This window comes from Oncorhynchus masou, chromosome 18 (genome assembly GCF_036934945.1).
Source record: "Oncorhynchus masou masou isolate Uvic2021 chromosome 18, UVic_Omas_1.1, whole genome shotgun sequence".
NCBI classification, from domain to species: Eukaryota; Metazoa; Chordata; class Actinopteri; order Salmoniformes; family Salmonidae; genus Oncorhynchus; species Oncorhynchus masou.
The window spans coordinates 54,480,310-54,503,256 of NC_088229.1; the positions used below are offsets into that span (position 1 = coordinate 54,480,310).

At 41.4% G+C, this 22,947-nt stretch overlaps 1 protein-coding gene across 1 annotated transcript in view; it reads right to left on the minus strand.

Annotated features, from left to right (window-relative positions):
• gpam (glycerol-3-phosphate acyltransferase, mitochondrial) overlaps positions 1 to 21,071 on the minus strand; it is a 42,284-nt gene extending 21,213 nt beyond the window's left edge. Inside the window, exons 1-9 of the mRNA XM_064923725.1 lie at positions 20,925 to 21,071; positions 7,696 to 7,824; positions 7,262 to 7,381; positions 6,694 to 6,767; positions 5,864 to 5,977; positions 4,730 to 4,879; positions 4,249 to 4,348; positions 1,757 to 1,893; positions 1,282 to 1,381 (exon numbers count right to left, since the gene is read on the minus strand). Of these exons, the coding sequence (XP_064779797.1) occupies positions 1,282 to 1,381; positions 1,757 to 1,893; positions 4,249 to 4,348; positions 4,730 to 4,879; positions 5,864 to 5,977; positions 6,694 to 6,767; positions 7,262 to 7,381; positions 7,696 to 7,791 (891 nt within the window). The 5' untranslated portion in view covers positions 7,792 to 7,824; positions 20,925 to 21,071. The remainder of the gene's footprint in view (positions 1 to 1,281; positions 1,382 to 1,756; positions 1,894 to 4,248; positions 4,349 to 4,729; positions 4,880 to 5,863; positions 5,978 to 6,693; positions 6,768 to 7,261; positions 7,382 to 7,695; positions 7,825 to 20,924) is intronic.
• Between the last annotated feature and the right edge of the window lie 1,876 nt (positions 21,072 to 22,947).

Below are 22,947 nucleotides of genomic sequence, written 5' to 3' on the forward strand. Positions count from 1 at the left end.
GGGGCTTGTGGTTGGGAGACCCGTGTTCATTTTCTAAAATACCTGCTACAAGAAGTTAGTCATTGTTAGTAGAGGTGCATTGTGCATGGTTCTGGTTAAATTTGTAACAAAATTCTCATTTTCATAGACTTGAAAGCCAAAATCAGTGACTATTGCAAAAAAGCTAAACTACTTTCATAAAATAATACAATTATTAGTGGGTCTTATGGTTGTGGAAGGCTTATCATTAGCCTCGGTATACTTTTACAATTGATTTTATTATTCCTGGCTGTTTGAAATGTAGTGTATTGATCTTTAAATTGTGCAACAATGCTTTTTTTGTTTTTAAACGATACATACCGTAAATGGAGATGATTTTTAGGCCATATGGCCCAGCCCTACTACATGTTGAAGCCAACTAGAACATTGTGGACTGCAAACACGCCAACCATATTGAGCAAATCTGGATGCATTTCACTGTATGCCATTTAATAAACAGTATCAATCCACAATGTCCTAGGTCAAGAACATTCCTTGCTCTCCAGCCAAATTAGAGTTGATGATAACAAAGACCCCCAATAACCTACACAAACTTGAGACAAAAATCGCATGCAGTATTTAGCCTCTGAGAATATTTATTGGCCAGTGAGTGGTCAAGCCCTTCACACCTACAATTTATTTATTAATTCACCAAAACCCACACATTTTGCGTCACTGCCAGCTATTGCACACATGATTCCAGCTGTGATAATAACAGAAATATTTCCGACACACCCACCTGACAGCACTGTACGGCTGCGCTACGATTGCGTTTGGTTTGTTAAAATAAATCCCTCAATGTCACAAGGGTGACACAGCTAGTGCCAGTTTAGCCAGTGTGGTCAGTGTGAATTGGCTAGTTAGTTAGCGGTGGTGTGCGCTAATAGTGTTTCAGTCGGTGACGTCACTCGCTCAGACCTAGAAGTAGTTGTTCCCCTTGCTCTGCAAGGGCCGCGGCTTTTGTGGAGCGATGGGTAACGATGCTTCATGAGTGACTGTGGTTGATGTGTGCAGAGGGTACCTGGTTTGAGCCCAGGTTGGGGTGAGGAGAGGGACAGAAGCTATACTGTTACACCAGCATATCCACATTTCACCAAACATGGTGTAATAGACTAAAGCCATTAGCAGAGCCCCAGAGGCACTTTACACTAAGGCAGATGGACACACGCACACATTCCTTTTCTCTCATGGACAGACACACATAGTGCTCTGTCAGGCTAATAAGTACCGTAAAGGGGATACCATTATCCTCTGTAGACTTACTACATATAATAGAGATCTATACAAGACATCCTTCTTTCCGTCTGGCGTCTCGTCGAGTTTTCGCCGAATGAAGAATCCTCCCAGTTTACGTATCAATGTGCTGAAAAAAATAAGCAAGCCCAGTCGTTCACTGAAATAATACAGTCTAATAAGAAAACTAAACCAATCCTGCATCTGGATGGCATATTTCAAACAACTCTAATGGCTAGGCTAGCTCAATAACTTCCACATTGCACAGGTGATTTGAAATGCATTTTCTTCCAAGTGCAGATCTAGGTTCAGTTTCTTCTACCTTGATTCTAACCTCATCCATTATCAGACCTGAGATCAGCTTCGACCAGGTAGTGCTAGGCAGTTAGGCACAGATTTAGGACCAACTTATCTTTCCAAAATCATTAGGCGAAGAGCTGACCAAGATCAGCAAAACTGATCTAGATCAGCATCTAGATGGTTCTTCTTCCAGTTGAAGGCTCACCTGAATATGGGGATGTTGAGATTATTGCCGGCGGCGATGTGGGGGGCCTTGATGTTGTGGCAGAAGAGGATAAAGGTGATGAGCAGGTAGTCGATGTGAGACTTGTGCACGGGCAGGAAGACAAGGGGAGCGTTGTACTGCAAAACAGACAAAAAAAAACAAATTTAGGCCATGGTTAAAAGGGCATGGTGTTCACCCATAAAATTGATTATTTTATTCAATAGAGAACTGCATCCGAAAAATAATAGTCCAGACCCTGGGTCTCGACCATGTATACAGTGTACTCAGAATCCTTCCCTTTTCCACAACATTTTGTTATGTTACAGGCTTATTCTAAAATTGATTAAATACATTTCTCATTCTACACACAATACCATATAATGACAAAACAAAAACAAGTTTATAGAAATGTTGGCTAATTTATTAAAAACAAAAATATCTTATTTACAAAGGTATTCAGACCCTTTACTATGAGACTAAAAATTGAGCTCAGGCACATCCTGTTTCCATTGATCATCCTTGAGATGTTTCTACCCGATTGGAGTCCACCTGTGGTCAATTCAATTGCTTGGACATGATTTGGAAAGGGGCACACACCTGTCTATATAAGGTCCCACAGTTGACAGTGCATGTCAGAGCAAATACCAAGCCATGTCGAAGGAATTGTCCATAGAGCTCATAGACAGGATTGTGTCGAGGCAGAGATCTGGGGAAGGGTATCAAAACATTTCTGCAGCATTGAAGGTCCCCAAGAACACAGTGGCCTCCATCATTCTTAAATGGAAGAAGTTTGGAACCACCAAGAGTTCCTAGAGCTGACCGCCCAGCCAAACTGAGCCATCGGGGGAGAAGGGCTTTGGTCAGGGTGGTGACCAAGAACCTAGGAGTCACTGACAGAGCTCCAGAGTTCCTCTGTGGAGACAGGAGAACCTTCCAGAAGGACAACCATCTCTGCAACACTCCTCCAATCAGGCCTTGATTGGAGGCCACAGGTGCGCCTTGTGCTGGGGACATTAAAAGGCCACTAAAATGTGCAGTTTTATCACAAACAATGCCACGTCAAGTTGTGCTGCCTCTGTCATTTTAGAGAATTCGGTAGTACGTCCAACCGGCCTCAACGTGTGACCACGCCAGCCCAGGACCTCCACATGCGGTTTCTTCACCTGTGGGATCATCTGGGGGGGGGGTTGCTGAGTAGTATTACTGTCTGTAATAAATGCTCTTTTGTGGGGCAAAACTCATTATGATTGGCTGGGCCTGGCTCCCAAGTGGGTGGGCCTATGCCCAGTCATGTGTAATCCATGGATTTGGGCCTTCATGAATTTATTTAAATTGGCAGATTTCCTTATATGAACTCAGCAAAATCTTTTAAATTGTTGTGTTTATATTTTTGTTCAGTGTAAAGCGAACAGACTGAATTTCCATATCTACCCTCCCTGATTGAAAAAATAAAATCTGTTCCAGTTTGCATTGTGAATTTTGTGAGCCTCCCCATTTAAAATTGCCATAGAAACAGCCCCTCAACATTTATTGAACTGGGTTAGAGGAATAGAACGCCGAGGGATCTGGAGATTAAAATGACGAGGGTGTCAAGATGACGTTGATTGACCCAAAGCGTGGAAACGCCTAATGTTACCACCTCCCAATGCTGAAATATGGAAGAAATACAACCAAGAGTAGGGCAATCTAAATGGTCACAACAAACTGAAGTTATTTAAACAACACTATTAAGTACAAGCACATTAAAGGTTGAACTATTGTAGAGAACAATCTATTGATTATCATGTATGTGATTCATATTGACAAAGGCTAAAGAAAACTAGGTTAAAACATTAATTTAGTAGCACCCTCTTGAATTTACCCAGATTTCACTACATGTTAGAGCAGTGAGTGAACGTCCTATAAAAACGGGTAAGTTCAGGATGTTAGAAGTTTCCTAACCCTGGAAGTAGTCAACAGTATTGGCCAAGAGAAATTATAATCCATGGTTTGGTTCTTTAAACAGCCATAACAAACCTCAGCTAACTCTAGCCATCAATAGCTAACAATCAATGGAAGTGATAGGGGCAATCAATGATGGTTCAAGGTGGTAATGGTCATCTAAACGTCACCTTAGGTTTAGCTGTCTTGACATAAGACTGACGTTACCTTGACCGTGTTTTTTTTTTTTTGTGTGTGGATAAAGCTACATTGCAGAAGCTCTGTCCCCGGGGTAGACAGAAAGGGTCCCATGATTGACCAGGACTAAGGTTTGAATGGTTTAGTGAAGCAATACATTTATATAAATTCCATGAACCACAGTCAACACACACCAACATTTAAGGTAAACTCAAAATTCCATAGTGTACCTTTAAATGACAAATGTTACAGATCATGCATAAAATGTTAATCTATCAAAAAGTTATTTACATATTCTAAAACATGGAAGACATTCTTCACGCTGGCGCAACAGTATCATGCCAGCAGTATAAAGTGTTAGCGGTGATTCTAACCTCCGTAGCAGCTTTCTTCACCATCTCCAGCTGGCCTTTGTGGATCTGGATGCTCCAGAAGAAGCCATTGAAGAGCTTGAGAAGAGCCCATCCCGTCAGCCTGAAAGACAAAAATGTACAAGTATGGCTCCTTCAGTGGCATTGTCACTAGCCAAAGTGGTGCTTTATTTATTTACGCAACTTTCGTTGTAACAGGGACAAAACGACATTCTTCATTTGAGCACTGCTTACATTGATTAGAACTAGCATTTGAGGATTGATACAAACCTGTGTTCTGACTGGCAGCAATATCCATAGACAAAACCATAAATTTGTTTAAAAATAACCACACATTTTCAGACTTATCAAGGCCATTGTGTTTCCTAAACCTCGACATCGCCCATTTTCAATTATTTCAAAAGGCCGGTGGGAACCCTGCCAGCGCCAAAGAACATTACATTAAGTGCTTTGAGAGTAGAGGACTCGCTGAAAGGTGCTGTACCTGATGAAGGCTGGTGAGATGTTAGCCACCATCTCTTGCAGGAACCCTCTGGCTTTCCGCCTCACCTTGCTGACAGCTTTATGTTCCACCCCAGCCTCGATGGCCGCAGGATCCAACTCAGTGGCCACCTCCACAATTGCACTCTCCACCCTGGGACAGACAAGTACTGTCAGAGACGAGCATTCTTCTGATTCTTCTTCTACTGGAAAATTAAAAGCTAATGGAGGTTTGAAAGGCATTATATACTCATAGTTTCAAGGGAGCTTTGCTCAGGATGACAGTTTCAATGGTAGCCTCCAGTATTTATGCTGCAGTAGTTTGTGTAGGGGGGCTGGGGTCAGTTTGTTATATCTGGAGTACTTCTCCTGTCCAATTCGGTGTCCTGTGTGAAGCTAAGTGTGCGTTCTCTAATTCTCTCCTTCTCTCTCTCTCTCGGAGGACCTGAGCCCTAGGACCATGCCCCAGGACTACCTGACATGATGACTCCTTGCTGTCCCCAGTCCACCTGCCCGTGCTGCTGCTCCAGTTTCAACTGTTCTGCCTTATTATTACTCGACCATGCTGGTCATTTATGAACATTTGAACATCTTGGCCATGTTCTGTTATAATCTCCACCCGGCACAGCCGGAAGAGGACTGGCCACCCCACATAGCCTGGTTCCTCTAGGTTTTGGCCTTTCTAGGGAGTTTTTCCTAACCACCGTGCTTCTACACCTGCATTGCTTGCTGTTTGGGGTTTTAGGCTGGGTTTCTATACAGCACTTTGAGATATCAGCTGATGTACAAAGGGCTATATAAATAAATTTGATTTTGATTTGAATGGTATCGTTCATGGGAAATTACTGTTATAAAACGCACTGTTAAACTCATGAGATGAGAGTTGTCTGCTTTGTCTCTTTGGCTGTGCACCAATACATGATCTCCTTTCCGTCACGACCTCTGATATAAATACATTAGAGATGAAACCAAGGGCTGGTTTGTCTTCAAGTCTATGAAGTCAGTTCAAAAGGAGATGAGGAAGTAATTTACTGAATAATCATGGTACATCGTCTCTTCTTCCAAATCCCTGCTGGTTCCCTTTTCCCTTCATCCTCCCCTCTCCATCCCTCCCTCCCCCTGTGTCTCTCTGTGATACCTGCTGTTGTTGAGTACATTGTCCACCACGTTGCGAGCGAACATGTCCTTCTGGACGTCCCTCTCCAGAACAAACAGCACATAGCTGAGCCTGCGGGCCAGCCAGCCACGATGTCTGCAAGACCACAGGGAACACTTGTCACATACTCTGCATACACAGTAACCACAACAGAGTGCACACAATCACAAGTATATACTATTAACATAGTTACCGTAGCCTTACAGAAACAAATTTAAACCAAATGATTACATTGTAACAGCTGTAGTCCACCAAAGCACAGGATCAACTTGTGTGGAATTTAAATGTTTATATTATCTTGTACAGTAATATGGTTACAGTGAAATACTTGTCACTATTAAAAATTTAAAAAAAGCTATTTCTACTTAGTCATTCTACAACCCTACCACCACCAAAATCCACCTGTCAGACTCATTTTGTCAAATGTACAAGTTAGTGTTTTGTTGACATGAACATATATGCATTTGTCCTGTTGTTTTGTAAGGCACAAGGTAGCCACCGCCAACTTTGGGACCACTGAGGTCAGTCACCGGATAAGAGTGGCTGGTGTCCGTTGACAGTCAATTATTCAGCCTTAAGTTTTCCACTGTTTCACAGGGGCACCCTGAGCTTCATAGACAAGTGGTGAGTACATGTCGTTTGAAGTACAGCATATCTACTACACTGTACCAGGTGTCAAACCTGCGTGCTTGAAATAAACGTTGAATGTCGGCACAACATGTTGAACAGCGTTTTAATACGCCGCCACATGAAAAAGGTCTATTAAAAGAGAAACGACCGACCAATGACTTAAAGTGCTGTGGTGGGCTTACCTGGTGTGTGTCTCATTGATGTAAATCACGTTGCGCAGTCCTAGAGAAGGAATGCTCGAGTTGAAGAGTCTCGCCTGGAAGAAAACAGAGGAGCTCTGTCAGGTAAATCTATTGCAAGCTGGGACACAGAAACGTATGCACAAGTTAATGTGCTGGGGTTCTACGAAATCGAATATCACCAACAGCGGTTTGGCTCTACCTAAAATGGAGGATGGGGCAGAGTCAGCCATAGAATCTATTCAGTGGAATACTTTTTCTGTCCTCCAGGTGGAATTAATTAGTCCCTTCTTGTTTCAGTCTTTTTCTTCTGTTTGGTGTAAAGAATATGTAGGCACCAAACAGAAGAAAACCTGGTGTCAGCAATTTATATCTTGTATTCTTTTGAACTTAACATGAATTGGGGGTATTAAGAGTACTATATAGCTAGAGAACATTGCTATATCATTAACAAAATACTTGATTGATTAATCAAAGCCCTAATGAACACAACCAAGCAATACTCGGGATCACCAGGCAGGGGTTTGAGTAAGTCAGCGGCTAGAGTAAACTAGACCACGGCTCAGCTCACCTGACTTTGCGGCGTGCAAGAATGGCAGCAGCGGCCCACGAATGGCCTCTTTCTGTTCAGCAAGCCCTCCTTCCACGTGCTGGTCACACAGCGCAGGACAGACGGACTGGAACTGCGGTCCTGGACACAGACACTTCAGTTTGCGCCATTGTTCAAAACAACAAAAGAATCCCATATAGGAAATAGATAGATTTTTGTGTCGTGTTGGTCTTCCACACCCACACAAATTCTCAACCAACAGCAATTCTCCTCGCCATCGGTGGTCAAGTCTTTCTTAGTGTTTCCTCTACCATTACTGAGCAAGACAGTCCTCCCTAAATTAGCGCCAACCCATCTAAAATAAAAATCCCAGCAACTGAAAAAAACAAAACAATAATAAAATAAAAAAAACATGGGGAAGCACATCACAACTTAATCGTTCAATCCCATCTTACTGAGTCATCGTTAGGCTGCTTCCAGCGGCTGCCTCCCTGGTCGGCTCCATTGACCTGGAGCAGGCTGTCTGGCCCAATCGTGACGGCCACTTCCATCTCCTCCCTTTAGATCACACACCAGCTAGGAATCTGCGGGATCGAGAGACACTCACAATTACAGATCAACACAAGTGCCATCAATAGAGGTCCCCATAGCCATGACCGAGCTCCAAGCCATATGGCACTTACATACCTAACAGAGCAGGCCAAACAATTGAGGGAGTTTGGACTGGTGTGACAGATGATAGAATTGGGGTTGTGTCAAATTAAAAATGTCCATTTCAGAGTAGTTATTTTTTTAATTCAATTGCACAGCTAGCAGTAGACGGTTTTCTGGACCAAAGATGATCATGGCAGCGTTTGAAACAAATCCCCACTGGATTGAGATAAACTGTCATGATATAATTCTGCCAGGGGAGGTGTAAGTTAACATTAAATTGAGGAGGTTTTTGGGACAGCCTTTCCATCCTACCATTATCATCGCGCACCGCACACATACAGACGGGCGCTCCTGTGGCATTGCCTCTTCAGAAAGTTGCAGGAAATACAAGTCAGCGATGCATTCTGTTCATGTCTTATGATAAACTTGGGCAAATAAATGTTCTAATAAGTTGAATACATTTAATTGATTTCCTGCTAAGATTTTAAAATAAAATTGATGCATTCTGTTTTATTGTCCGATTTCTGCGATTACGTCTACGTCGCAGGTTTTATAGGGCCCTAGAGTTGGGACTGGGAATGACAGAATTGGGGGTGAGTGACCTCTCCAGCTACTCAAAATAGATCATGGGGCATCACCACTGGCACGTGGCAAAAGGAGTGGAGATGTTTTTTTCCCAGCCCGAGTACTTTCCTTCACGTCCTTCATGACCTACGTATGTATTACCACCAGAAACCAATTTGCTGACCTGTGGCACAGACACAAATACACGCAGACCCACACACACACGTAAAAATACACACAGATAAACTCATGTATAAACTAATAAGTTAACCTCTATATAGATTCATACATTCACATAACCACGCATGTTGCCTGAGTCAAATTTATTTTCCTATGCTATAGCATACAATATTTGACATACAGCAGAATTTTAAAAAGGACCAAATAGTTTGGGTTTGCGTTGTTCTTTTTATTGCCATAAAAAAAAAAAAAGTGATAGTGGTATCGTCCCAGCCCTAGTAAGCACAACCGAGCTGGCTGTTTCAGAGTCGAAGGGAAAACAGGGCATTTGGAGTGTTCACACACCATCTCAGAGGGATATTTGAAGCAGAAGTGTGCGACCAGACCGAACCCACCCCGTCCACCCAAGACACATCATTTGTTTTTTTAAATCAACAATACTGCAAAGAAATCCAGTATACCTAGCCCATCCCTAAAGTTTAAGTGAAAGATGGGAAATGTATGGCATTTATGGTAGCCGGGCAGGTTGAGACTGCTCTGTGGTTGACCAGTTAAGGTGTTCAACAACAAAAAACACCTAGAAGCCTTACATAGGTGCTACAAATGTTTTATTTTACCTGCTACACTGAAGCACAACTTGTCAGTGTGAGCAGAGCACTACCAACCAGGCCTAGGCATTTGATAAGTATTCAGACACCTTTACTTTTTCCATCCTGCTACGTTACAGCCCTGTTCTAAAAAGGATTTAAATAATAAGAATCCTCAATCTACAGACAATAACCCATAAATACAAAGCAAAAACAGGTTAAGAAATGTTTGCAAATGTATTCAATTAAAACAGAAAAACTTTTACATAAATATTCAGACCCTTTGCTATAGGACTAGAAATTGAGATTGTACAACTTGTAGTCTACCTGTGGTTAAATTCAATTGATTGGACATGATTTGGAAAGGCACACACCTGTCTATATAAAAAAAGGTCCCACACTTGACACTGCATATCAGAGCAAAAACCAAGTCATGAGATTGAAGGAATTGTCCATAGAGCTCCGAGACAGGATTGTGTCAAAGCACATCTGGGGAAGGGTACCAAAACATTTCTGCAGCATTGACGGTCCCCAAGAAGACAGTGGCCTCCATTCTTAAATGGAAGAAGTTTGGAACCACCCAGACTCTTCCTAAAGCTGGCCACCCAGCCAACCTGAGCAATCAGGGAGAAGGGCCTTGGTCAGGGAGGTGCTCGATGGTCAGCCTGACAGAGCTCCAGAGTTTGTGTGGATACTGGAGAACCTTCCAGAAGGACAACCATCTATACAGTACTCCACCAATCAGGCCTTTATGATAGAGTGGCCAGACTGAAGCCAATCCTCAGTAAAAGGCACAACAGCCCACTTAGAGTTTGCCAAAAGGCACCTAAAGGACACTCAGACCATGAGAAACAAGATTTTCTGGTCTTGTGAAACCAAGATTAAAATCTTTGGCCTGAATGCCAAGCCTCACATCTAGAGGCACCATCCTTACGGTGGAGCATGGTGGTGGCAGCAGCTTTCTGTGGGGATGTTTTTCAGTGGCAGGGATTGGGAGACTAGTCAGAATTGAGGGAAAGATGAACGGAGTAAAGTACGGAGAAATCCTTGATGAAAACCTGCTCCAGAGCGCTCAGGACCTGACTTGGGCAAAAGTTCACATTCCAAAAACAACAAACAACCCTAAGCACACAGCTAAGACAAGCTTGTAGTATCATACCCAAAAAGACTACATTTTTTCAGCAATTACAGCCTCTTCAAAGTACTGAGTAAAGGGTCTGAATATTTATGTAAAGAGATTTTTTTTTAAATGTATTAAAAACTGTTTTTGCTTCGTTATTATGGGCTATTGTGTGCAGATTGAGGGGGATTTTTTCACCCCATCCATTTTAGAATAAGGCTTTAACGCAACAAAATGTGGAAAAAGTCAAAGGGTCTGAATACTTTCCGAATGCACTGTACATCCTTTTGATCCCAGGGATGAGCTGTGTGTTGAAAACAAAAACCTGAAGGTAATTTTACGCTACAGCAGCGCAGGCCTCTCGTGGAGCCGGCATGCTCACGCCCAGGTTTCATTTAAATGAATAGGAGTCTCAAAACTGAATAAACCTTTCTCACATTTTCAGGCAAGTGACTTATCTTCACGCAACCCCCCCCAAAAAAATACTGCTGACTTGTCTGATGGGCAAGTGCCTTTCAGACTAATGTCAATCCCTGGATAGCTTAACACGTTTTACCGGTGAAACATTCATAAAGCATCTGCACGCCAATTACAGTGCCTTGCGAAAGTATTCGGCCCCCTTGAACTTTGCGACCTTTTGCCACATTTCAGGCTTCAAACAAAGATATAAAACTGTATTTTTTTGTGAAGAATCAACAACAAGTAGGACACAATCATGAAGTGGAACGACATTTATTGGATATTTCAAACTTTTTTAACAAATCAAAAACTGAAAAATTGGGCATGCAAAATTATTCAGCCCCTTTACTTTCAGTGCAGCAAACTCTCTCCAGAAGTTCAGTGAGGATCTCTGAATGATCCAATGTTGACCTAAATGACTAATGATGATAAATACAATCCACCTGTGTGTAATCAAGTCTCCGTATAAATGCACCTGCACTGTGATAGTCTCAGAGGTCCGTTAAAAGCGCAGAGAGCATCATGAAGAACAAGGAACACACCAGGCAGGTCCGAGATACTGTTGTGAAGAAGTTTAAAGCCGGATTTGGATACAAAAAGATTTCCCAAGCTTTAAACATCCCAAGGAGCACTGTGCAAGCGATAATATTGAAATGGAAGGAGTATCAGACCACTGCAAATCTACCAAGACCTGGCCATCCCTCTAAACTTTCAGCTCATACAAGGAGAAGGACTGATCAGAGATGCAGCCAAGAGGCCCATGATCACTCTGCAGAGATCTACAGCTGAGGTGGGAGACTCTGTCCATAGGACAACAATAGGTCGTATATTGCACAAATCTGGCCTTTATGGAAGAGTGGCAAGAAGAAAGCCATTTCTTAAAGATAAGTGTCGTTTAAAGTTTGCCACAAGCCACCTGGGAGACACAACAAACATGTGGAAGAAGGTGCTCTGGTCAGATGAAACCAAAATTGAACCTTTTGGCAACAATGCAAAACGTTATGTTTGGCATAAAAGCAACACAGCTCATCACCCTGAACACACCATACCCACTGTCAAACATGGTGGTGGCAGCATCATCATGGTTTGGGCCTGCTTTTCTTCAGCAGGGACAGGGAATATGGTTAAAATTGATGGGAAGATGGATGGAGCCAAATACAGGACCATTCTGGAAGAAAACCTGAAGGAGTCTGCAAAAGACCTGAGACTGTGACGGAGATTTGTCTTCCAACAAGACAATGATCCAAAACATAAAGCAAAATCTACAATGGAATGGTTCAAAAATAAACATATCCAGGTGTTAGAATGGCCAAGTCAAAGTCCAGACCTGAATCCAATCGAGAATCTGTGGAAAGAACTGAAAACTGCTGTTCACAAATGCTCTCCATCCAACCTCACTGAGCTCGAGCTGTTTTGCAAGGAGGAATGGGAAAATATTTCAGTCTCTCGATGTGCAAAACTGATAGAGACATACCCCAAGCGACTTACAGCTGTAATCGCAGCAAAAGGTGGCGCTACAAAGTATTATTAACTTAAGGGGGCTGAATAATTTTGCACGCCCAATTTTTCAGTTTTTGATTTGTTAAAAAGTTTGAAATATCCAATAAATGTCGTTCCACTTCATGATTGTGTCCCACTTGTTGTTGATTCTTCACAAAATAATACAGTTTTATATCTTTATGTTTGAAGCCTGAAATGTGGCAAAAGGTCGCAAAGTTCAAGGGGGCCGAATACTTTCGCAAGGCACTGTACCAACCACCATGTTTTGTTTCAATCAAAGCATATATTTGCCCTAATGGCGTGAGCTGCTGAGTTTGGGCCACGAGAGAAAAATGCAAGCAGACATCGATTCAGTTTTGATCTGATGAAAATACAACAGAACAGACATGTCTCACACCAGACAAAGCCCTCCAGTCACCATGGGGTGTGTGAGAACAGGAATGGAGAAGCAGCGACGGGGGCCAGAGCCTGTGTGTGTGTGTAAAGTAGCACCTGCGCCTGATTGTTCAGCTATTGGGAAGAGGGGTCCCGACATGGCAGAGGCAGGGTCCACCAAACCCACAGGGCTGTGTGTGTGTTGTGCTTGTGTGCACGCATGTGGCGCTGCTGCTCTGTGTTTTTGAACCACACTGACAGAGATGGCCTATCTAGGTTCATCATCAAGTTTTATTATAATGTTCGAGCCCTGAATGCGGATTAGCTGAAAGCCGTGGTATCAGACCATATACCACAGGTATGACAAAACATTTATTTTTACTGTTCTAATTATGTTGTTAACGGGATTATAATATCAATAAAGGCACCTCGGGGGTTTGTGATATGGCCAATATATCACGATTAAGGGCTGTAACCAGGCACTCTGCATTGCGAAGTACATAGTAACAGTCCTTAGCCTTGGTATATTGGCCATGTACCACACCCCTGCATGCCTTATCGCTTAATATAGCCTTGCCCTTAGTGATGAAAAAATAAAACAGTTACATATATCGATACTTTGACTCCAAGTATCGATTTGCAAAAATCGCGCAAACTGGAAATCACATGTCCTGAGGCTGCTTTTTTTAGCTGGGGATTCGCAAATGCGAGGAAAAACTCTGCTGAAGTTCTGTCGGACTGCAGTAGAGGTCGACCGATTATGATATTTCAATGCCCATACTGATTATTGGAGGACCAAAAAAGGCCTTTTACCAAATAAAATCGGCCAATTTTTATAACACATACATACAAAAGTGTTGGAGAAGTAAAAGTGCAATATGTGCCACGTAAAAAAAGCTCATGTTTAAGTTCCTTGCTCAGAACATATGAAAGCTGGTGGTTCCTTTTAACATGAATCTTCAAAATTCCCAGGTAAGATGTTTTAGGTTGTCGTTATTATAGGACTATTTCTCTCTATACCATTTGTATTTCATATACCTTTGACTATTGGATGTTCTAATAGGTACTTTAGTATTGCCAACCTAATCTCGGGAGTTGATAGGCTTGAAGTCATAAACAGCGCAATGCTTGAAGCACAGCGAAGAGCCGCTGGCAAATGCAGGAAAGTGCTGTTTGAATGAATGCTTACGAGCCTCCTGCTGCCTACCATCGCTCAGTCAGACTGCTTTATCAAATCAGACTTAACTATAACACACAGAAATACGAGTCTTAGGTCATTAATATGGTAAAATCCGGAATCTATCATTTCGAAAACAAACCGTTCCATATTTGATCTATTCCATATTTTATCTAACATATGTTGTCTAAATATTGCTGTTACATTGCACAACCTTTAATGTTGTCATAATTCTGTACAATTCTGGCAAATTAATTACGGTCTTTGTTAGGACGAAATTCATGTTAGCAGGCAATATTAGCTAAATATGCAGTTTTAAAAATATATACTTGTGTATTGATTTTAAGAAAGGCATTGATGTTTATGGTTAGGTACACATTGGTGCAACGACAGTACATTTTTTGCAAATGCGCTCGTAAAAAAAAAATTAAAAAATTAAAATCACCCATTTGGCGAAGTAGGCTGTGATTCAATGATAAATTAACAGGAACCAAATCAATTATATGCAACGCAGGACAAGCTAGATAAACTAGTAATATCGTCAACCATGTGTAGTTAACTCGTGATTGTTAACATTATGTGTTTATAAGATAAGTTTAATGCTAGCTAGCACCTTACCTTGGCTCCTTGCTTCACTCGCATAACAGGTAGTCAGCCTGCCACGCAGTCTCCTCATGGAGTGCAATGTAATTAGCCATAATCTTCCAAAAACGCTGATTACCGATTGTTATGAAAACTTGAAATCAGCCCTAATTAAATTGGACATTCCGATTAAAATCAGTCAATCTCTAGACTGCAGTACACTCGACCACTGCTACTCCAACTGGCAAGATGCCTACAAGGCCCTCCCACGCCCTCCTTTCGGCAAATATGACCACGACTCCATTTTGCTCCTCCCTTCCTAGATGCAGAAACTCAAACAGGAAGTACCCATGCTAAGGACTATTCAATGCTGGTCTGACCAATCGGAATTCACGATTCAAGATTGTTTTGATCACGCAGACTGGGATATGTTCCGGGTAGCTTCAAAGAATAATAGTGACGATTACACTGAAATGGTTTACCAGGGAGTGTATAGGAGATGTTGTACCAACTGACTATTAAAACCTACCATAACCAGAAACCATGGATAGATGGTAGTATTTGTGCAAAACTGAAAGCGCGAACCACTGCATTTACCATGGTAAGGTGACTGGGATTATGGCCAAATACAGTGTTGTTATTCCCTTCGTAAAGCAATCATACAGGCAAAACGGCAGTACAGAGACAAAGAAGTTTCAATTCAACGGCTCAGACATGAGACGTATGTGGCAGGGTCTACAGACAATTACGGACGCCTGGCTTCCGGACAAGCTAAATACCTTCAACCGCTTTGAGGATAGCAGTGCCACCAGAGAAGGGCCTTCTCTGTGGCTAGCGTGAGTAAGACCTTTAAGTGTCCCACAAGGGTGAGTGCTCAGCCTCCTCCTGTACTCCCTGTTCACCCATGACTGCGTGGCCATGCACGCTTCCAACTCAATCATCAAGTCTGCAGACGACAACAGTAGTAGGCTTGATTACCAACAATGAGACAGCCTACAGGGAGGTGAGGACTAGGAGTGTGGTGCCAGGAAAACAACCTCACACTCAACGTCAGCAAAAGGAGATGATCGTGGACTTCAGGAAACCCCCTATCCACACTGACAGGACCGCAGTGGAGAAGGTGGAAAGCTTAAAGTTCTTTGGCGTACAAGTCACTAACAAACTGAAAATGGTCCACCCACACCGTGTGGTGAAAGCTCCTCTTCAACCTCAGGAGGCTGAAGATATTTGGCATGGCACCTAAAATGAGGTAGACCGACCGATTATGATTTTTCAACGCAAATAAATTATTATTGGAGGACAAAAAAAGCCGATACCAATTAAATTGACCGATTTATAAAATGTATTTGTAATAATGACAATTACAACAATACTGAATGAACACTTATTTTAACTTAATATAATACATCAATAAAACCAATTTAGCCTCAATTAAATAATGAAACACGTTCAATTTGGTTTAAATAAAGTGTTGGAGAAGTAAAAGTGCAATATGTGCCATGTAAGAAAGCTAACGTTTAAGTTCCTTGCTCAGAACATGAGAACATATGAGAGCTGGTGGTTCCTTTTAACATGAGTATTCAATATTCCCAGGTAAGAAGTTTTAGGTTGTAGTTATAGGAATTTTAGGACACTCTCTATACCATTTGTATTTCATATACCATTGACTATTGGATGTTCTTATAGGCACTTTAGTATTGATCGTGCAACTTCCGTCCCTCTCCTCACTCCTCCCTGGGCTCGAACCAGAAACACAACGACAACAGCCACCCTCAAAGCAGCTTTACCCATTCAGAGCAAGAGGAACAACTACTCAAAGTCTCAGAGCGAGTGACGTTTGAAACGCTATTAGCACACACCCCGCTAATTAGCTAGCCATTTCACATTGGTTACACGAGCCTAATTTCAGGAGTTGATAGGCTTGAAGTCATAAACAGCAGAGCTGCTGGCAAACGCACGAAAGTGCTGTTTGAATGAATGCTTACGAGCCTGCTGCTGCCTTCCACCGCTCAGTCAGACTGCTCTATCAAATCATAGACTTAGTTATAACATAATAACACACAGAAATACGAGCCTTAGGTCATTAATATGGTCGAATCCGGAAACTATCATCTCGAAAACAAGACATTTATTCTTTCAGTGAAATACGGAACCGTTCCGTATTTTACCTAAGGGGTGGCATCCATCAGTCTAAATATTCCTGTTACATTGCACAACCTTGAATGTTATGTCATAATTACGTAAAATTCTGGCAAATTAGTTCGCAATGAGCCAACCGGCCCAAACTGTTGCATATACCCTGAATCTGCGTGCAATGAACGCAAGAGAAGTGACCCAATTTCACCTGGTATTAATATTGCCTGCTAACCTGGATTATTTTAGCTAAATATGCAGGTTTAAAAATATATACTTCTGTGTATTGATTTTAAGAAAGGCATTGGTGTTTATGGTTAGGTACACGTTGGAGCAACGACAGTCCTTTTTCGCGAATGCGCACTGCATCGATTATATGCAACGCAGGACACGCTAGATAAACTAGTAATATCATCAACCATGTGTAGTTATAACTAGTGATTATGATGGATTAAGTTTAATGCTAGCTAGCAACTTACCGTGGCTACTTACTGCATTCGCGTAACAGGCGGGCTCCTCGTGAGGCAGGTGGTTAGAGCGGTTTTGGACTAGTTAACTGTAAGGTTGCAAGATTGAATCCCTGAGCTGACAAGGTAAAAATCTGTCTTTCTGCCCCTGAACAAGGCAGTTCCTATGCCGTCATTGAAAATAAGAATGTGTTCTTAACTGACTTGCCTAGTTTAATAAAGGATTAAAAAATATATATATTTCGGCAAAATCGGCATCCAAAATTACAGATTACCGATTGTTATGAAAACTTGAAATCGGCCATTCCGATTAATCGGTCGACCTCTCCCTAAAATCCTCAAACTTTTACAGACGCACAAGTGAGAGCATCCTGTCGGGCTGCATCACCGCTTGGTACGGCAACTGCACCGCCAGCGACCACAAGTAAATAAGGTAGTTCTAGTTCTGTTTTGTATTTTCAATATATTTGCAAACATTTCTAAAAACCTGCTTTCGCTTTGTCATTATGGGGTATTGTGTGTAGATTGATAACATTTATTTTTCCATTATCAATTTTAGACTACGGCTGTAACAAAACATGGAAAAAGTAAAGGGGTCTGAATACTTTCCAAATGCACTGTACCGGCACCTAAGTATCACGAGGTCCCTGGCAATTCCATGCCCTAATAGCCATAATGAGAATATCCTTTGTTGACCCTTGAAATATCCCCTTCATATTTCTCTACAATACTGGGATGATGACTTGGCAGTCTACAGCTGTTGGGCAAGGTCTTCCCTATATGACTCGACATTACATTATCTAATCAATAAATACACATGACAGGTCCAGAAATCACATTCTAACCATTTCTCTACCGGGTAAACATGGGATTTTTTTTATTTATTTAAATTTCACTCTGCTTTGAGTTCAAATTCAGTGGGATGTCTCATCTGATCCAAGGTCATAAATGGGGGAGAACAGGCGATTGCTTCGATATGGAATCGCCTAACCCTGTGTTTTGGTTAACCCCAAAACACAATTGCTCTTGCAGCTGTGTTGCAATAAATGTGTTGTTTTCTTGCTGCACAGAAAATGTTATTTACTTAACCCAAACCCCAGGAACCCTGTTGTGTTTACTTTTTAAAAAATGGCTCTTTGTTGAACAGAAAATATGGACAGAAAAATCTAGCGTCTTTTCCTCTAAAATTGAGCAAAAAAAGGGAGTTTGCCTATTCCAAGTGAGCTCAGCGAAAATACAACAGAGCACAATGAGAATACAATCTCCTCCAATCTGATATGCATCTGTAGCCGAAGTTCTTGTTATCACATTGCCCAGGCAGCCTGGAAAGAGGAACTTTGCACTAAACAAAGAGCAACATATTCTGTACTATTGCCTTTCCCTGTAGTCCTGCAGTCAAATGAACCCACTCACTGTAACATAGCAGCAAGTCAACCTTGGGGTGACATGAGATGCAGTATCATAAAAGCCCATCGTCAGGACTTTTAGCTGGAGTCATCAACGGAACAGTGTTTGTCCTCACAAAAGCCCTTATTGCTGTACGTAAGCCGGAAGCTTAACTTTCTGGAAGACAAGCATTAGGTATAACAAGCATTAGGTTCGTTGCTACCAACCTATTTACAATGATTTATCGTTATTCAGAAACGTAGGTCTGGCACAAAGCTATGGGACCGGGTAGAATTTAAGTCAAGTGAACCTTTCTTTTCCCCCTCTCCTTCCTTCGCTTTTCCTTTCCCTCCATCGCTCCCTTTGTCCCTCTGTTTTTGATGTAGGTCAATGGCAAGTCTCAGTCGGGCTGAGTGACATGTAGACTATTCTTCTGATCATTCCATTTCTTATGTTTGGCAGTTCATGCCAAGTCAATATAAAAACGGTTTCAATGAGGCTTATTCATTGGCTTGAAATACGTTTCTGATACCGAAGCAGAAAGGCTACTACAGTTCATCAAGCCTATTACTAAAATTAACCTGGCTACAGTATAAATCCATGGGCAATATAATAGCTCAACATTCACTGTGGTAGGCTTATGCTAATCACTGTGCATTGACAAACAAGAAAACGAGTGTACACACACAAAACTTAATTTGTGGACAGATAGCTTGGGGAGGAATTCCTAATGTAATTAATCGGAAAATCACGCCATGGGTAGTGCCTTCCAGTTTAGAACTAGGTCACCATCAGACGCTGAGAGAATCTCTTTATAAATGGATAGCTACACCAACAAGGGTGCATGTTTGTAAGTATGTATGTATAAATATATATGTGTGTGTGTGTGGGGCTAATCACTGAATAGGACATAAACTAAGCCAAACTGTTCCTGCCCAGCTCAAGCAAGCAATGAATGACATACTGAGCTTTGCTGCATTGTCCCTTTGTGTTCTTGTAGTAGGTGACCCGCACATTGATGGCAGAAGTGTGACTAGAATTCTGCTGGGTTTGCAAAGGTCAATGACCTGCCGTGTTCAAACAGGGGTGGTGAGGAAATTATTGATGGTAGGACTACCATCATAACACCAAACACAGGCTTCATAACATGTTTGAAGGTATTATAATTATAATTATTTTATAGTTCTGGCTTCACTACTTCTGCTCCAAAAAAGCAAGGCAAACAGGGGTTTGGGACTTTGCTCAGAGAAATCTTAACACGTATGGACGCTTCACTAATCCTGGTACAGGCATATGAATTGCCTGTGGCCATCAATATTTACAAAACAATCTAAGAGAGCTATTATCATTAGTCCTATTAAGAATGTTTCAATTGAACGGACATATGGGGCGGCAGGTAGCCTAGCGTTGGACTAGTAACCCGAAAGGTTGCAAGATCAAATCCCCGAGCAGACAAGGTAAACATTTGTCGTTCTGCCACTGAACAAAGCAGTTAACCCACTGTTCCTAGGCCGTCATTGAAAATAAGAATTGGTTCTTAACTGACTTGCCAAATTAAATAAAAAGGTAAAATTATAGAGGTGGTACATTGACCTTTCACACATCTTGCAAGCTCGGCATACATATGAAAGGTATAGCTACAGCACACATCGCTTATTGGACTCATTAGCAGTTATACATACAATAATGTTTTCTTCCTAGAAATGGAACGCTGAGTAGGTCGTTTGCATGCCAAAACATCTTATCCACGCGTGGGTGGCTACTCGCTAGGTTAATCCGACTCACAAACTGCCTGTTAATCTTCATTAAAAAACGGGTCAAATTAAGCCGGACAAGACAGATACCATGGTGGGGGATGATGATCATGAAATCTTAACGAAAATAATTTCGCAATTTGTTATTGTAGTGAACATATAAGTGACGTGTGAAGTAGCTTCATGGCTGAGTAAATTGCATAGGCAAGGACAGGTGCAGTGCTTAGCTTCACAGCACAGCTCACATTGTTGCCTGATCATCAAATCACAGTTGGATCGGTTGTTTCGATGGGATTGAGCTTTTGTCAAATTACGCCGAAAATAGTTTTTGCATTTGAGCTAAATCTAACCTTTTTCCTGACCTTGTTATCCTAACATAATACGTTAATTATTATAACCTGCTGCGTAAAATAGAAGTTGCCTAGGTAGCCGATTGTGCATGGTAATCCTCCTAAACCGGTTATTAAAGTCAATTTTGACCAAATTTGTATCCCTTCTAGACAAAACCAGTTGACGCTAAGCTAACATAAGCTAGTACTATGACGCTATTTCATTCAATGGTCAACCTAATTCACACCATTCACTCAGGCTAGCTACCGCTAGTTTAGCTAGCTAGCATAAAGGCTAGTACGACTATACAGAAACCCGCAGGCAACCGCACCGACCCGTTTCATCAACGTCGTGGGACAAGTCAACACAATATTAGCTAGCGTTAATATTAAATAAAAAAAGTTCCTCAGTCTTACCTTGTATACGACCTCTAGCTGCACCACCATGTCTTGTGAATATACCCCCGTTGGCGCAATGTTCTTCTTCGAGAGTTAATGGCAGACTATCACCAAAGATTTTTTTAAAGATAGACCAGAGCCTGTCGTTTCCAATGGGAGCAAATTAATCCTAGTTGGCCGAACAAGCAAAGAGGTGGGCAGAGACAAACACGAGTGGTGAGATCCTATTGGCGCGTTCTAGCATTTATTTGCATATTCCATTAGGGAACGCCTACTATGTAAAGTGCGCGTGTGCAACAACTCAATTTGCCCATGCACTCCTTCTATAAACGCCTTTTTTTTTACTTTGGCAAAGTCTTCCAAACTCAGTCCACTCGGTTTGTTACAAATTCTAGTTTCGGAATCAGAAAACTGTAAGGAGATCAAATGTTTAATATATTAAAAAATATGCAGAATGGCTGACAGAATCCATCTCGCCCCATCTTCTCCCACTGCCGGCCACTGGGCTTCCGCTCATCATCATATTTGGTAGTGAGTGGAAACGGGAACCGGTTGCTTCACATTTTTACATCCGGTGAAATATCTAGCTCATTGTTCTTTCTGTGCTACAATCTATTGAACAAAGGAGGTTAGTTAGAAATCCATTTCATTCTGGTGTATTGCCGCCACCTACTGTACCGGGTGAACAACAAGAAAAATAAATCCATTGCAGGAAAGATGGCTCCCGCGAGAGTTTGAAAATGTTCCCTTTGGTGTGGCAAAGGTTTAACGGTGGCAAAGGTTTAACGGTGCTAAATTGTTCCCTACAAACCCCTGAAAAATTGGTATACGGAAGCTTTCTATGTTTTTCACACCTTTATATAACTTGTTGAATATGAGTCAATGGTCACAGGCTGATAAAGGCATAGAATTAGGAATTAGAATACTTAATAGTAATTTATTAGGATCTCTATGGATAAAGGAGAAAAGTTGGAACGTTCACACGCTCATTGAAAATTATTGTATCAAACAACAATGGAACATTCTATTGAGTGGATCTCATCTTCAAAACCATGGAATTTGGTAAATGTTTGCCATCAGATCTAATGATTTACCTAGACTGACTCATCATTGAAACAACAGTGTCACAAATAGCAGAACTACATATTTGTTTATGGAAATTGGTTATACTGGCAAATAATAGTCCATGAGATGCAAATACAGTAGTATCTTGGTTTTCTAAAGTAGTTGCCACCTGTAATAGTCTGTTGTATAGCAATACTCATCATGCTCAAATGAAAGGTGTGTTCTTGTAATTTGTTGTGTTCTCCCCAGAAACATTTAGGTAAACACAAATTATCTCTAAAAAGGAACATTGGTGATTGTAATCTATTATGTCCCTGACCATCATGATCTTAATATTATGCTCTCTAACCTTACATGTTACAGTGAGCCCCAAAAGTATTGGGACTGTGACAATTTTGTTGTTGTTTTGGCTCTGTTCTTCAACAATTTGGATTTGAAATTATACAATGACTATGAGGTTAAAGTGCTGAATTTCAGCTTTCATTTGAGAGTATTTTTATCCATATCTGGTGAACCGTTTAGAAATCTACAGCACTTTTTGTACATAGTCCCCCCATTTTAGGGGACCAAAAGTATTAGGACAAATTCACTTATATATACATATATATTTTATTTTTTTAAATTTCACCTTTATTTAACCAGGTAGGCTAGTTGAGAACAAGTTCTCATTTACAACTGCGATCTGGCCAATATAAAGCATAGCAGTTCGACACATACAACAACACAGAGTTACACATGGAATAAACAAAACATACAGTAAATAATACAGAAAACAAAAAGTCTATATACAGTGAGTGCAAATGAGGTAAGATAAGGGAGGTAAAGGCAATAAATATGCCATGGTGGCGAAGTAAATTACAAAATAACAATTAAACACTGGAATGGTTGATGTGCAGAAGATGAATGTGCAAGTAGAGATACTGGGGTGCAAAGGAGCAAGATAAATAAATAAATGCAGTATGGGGATGAGGTAGTT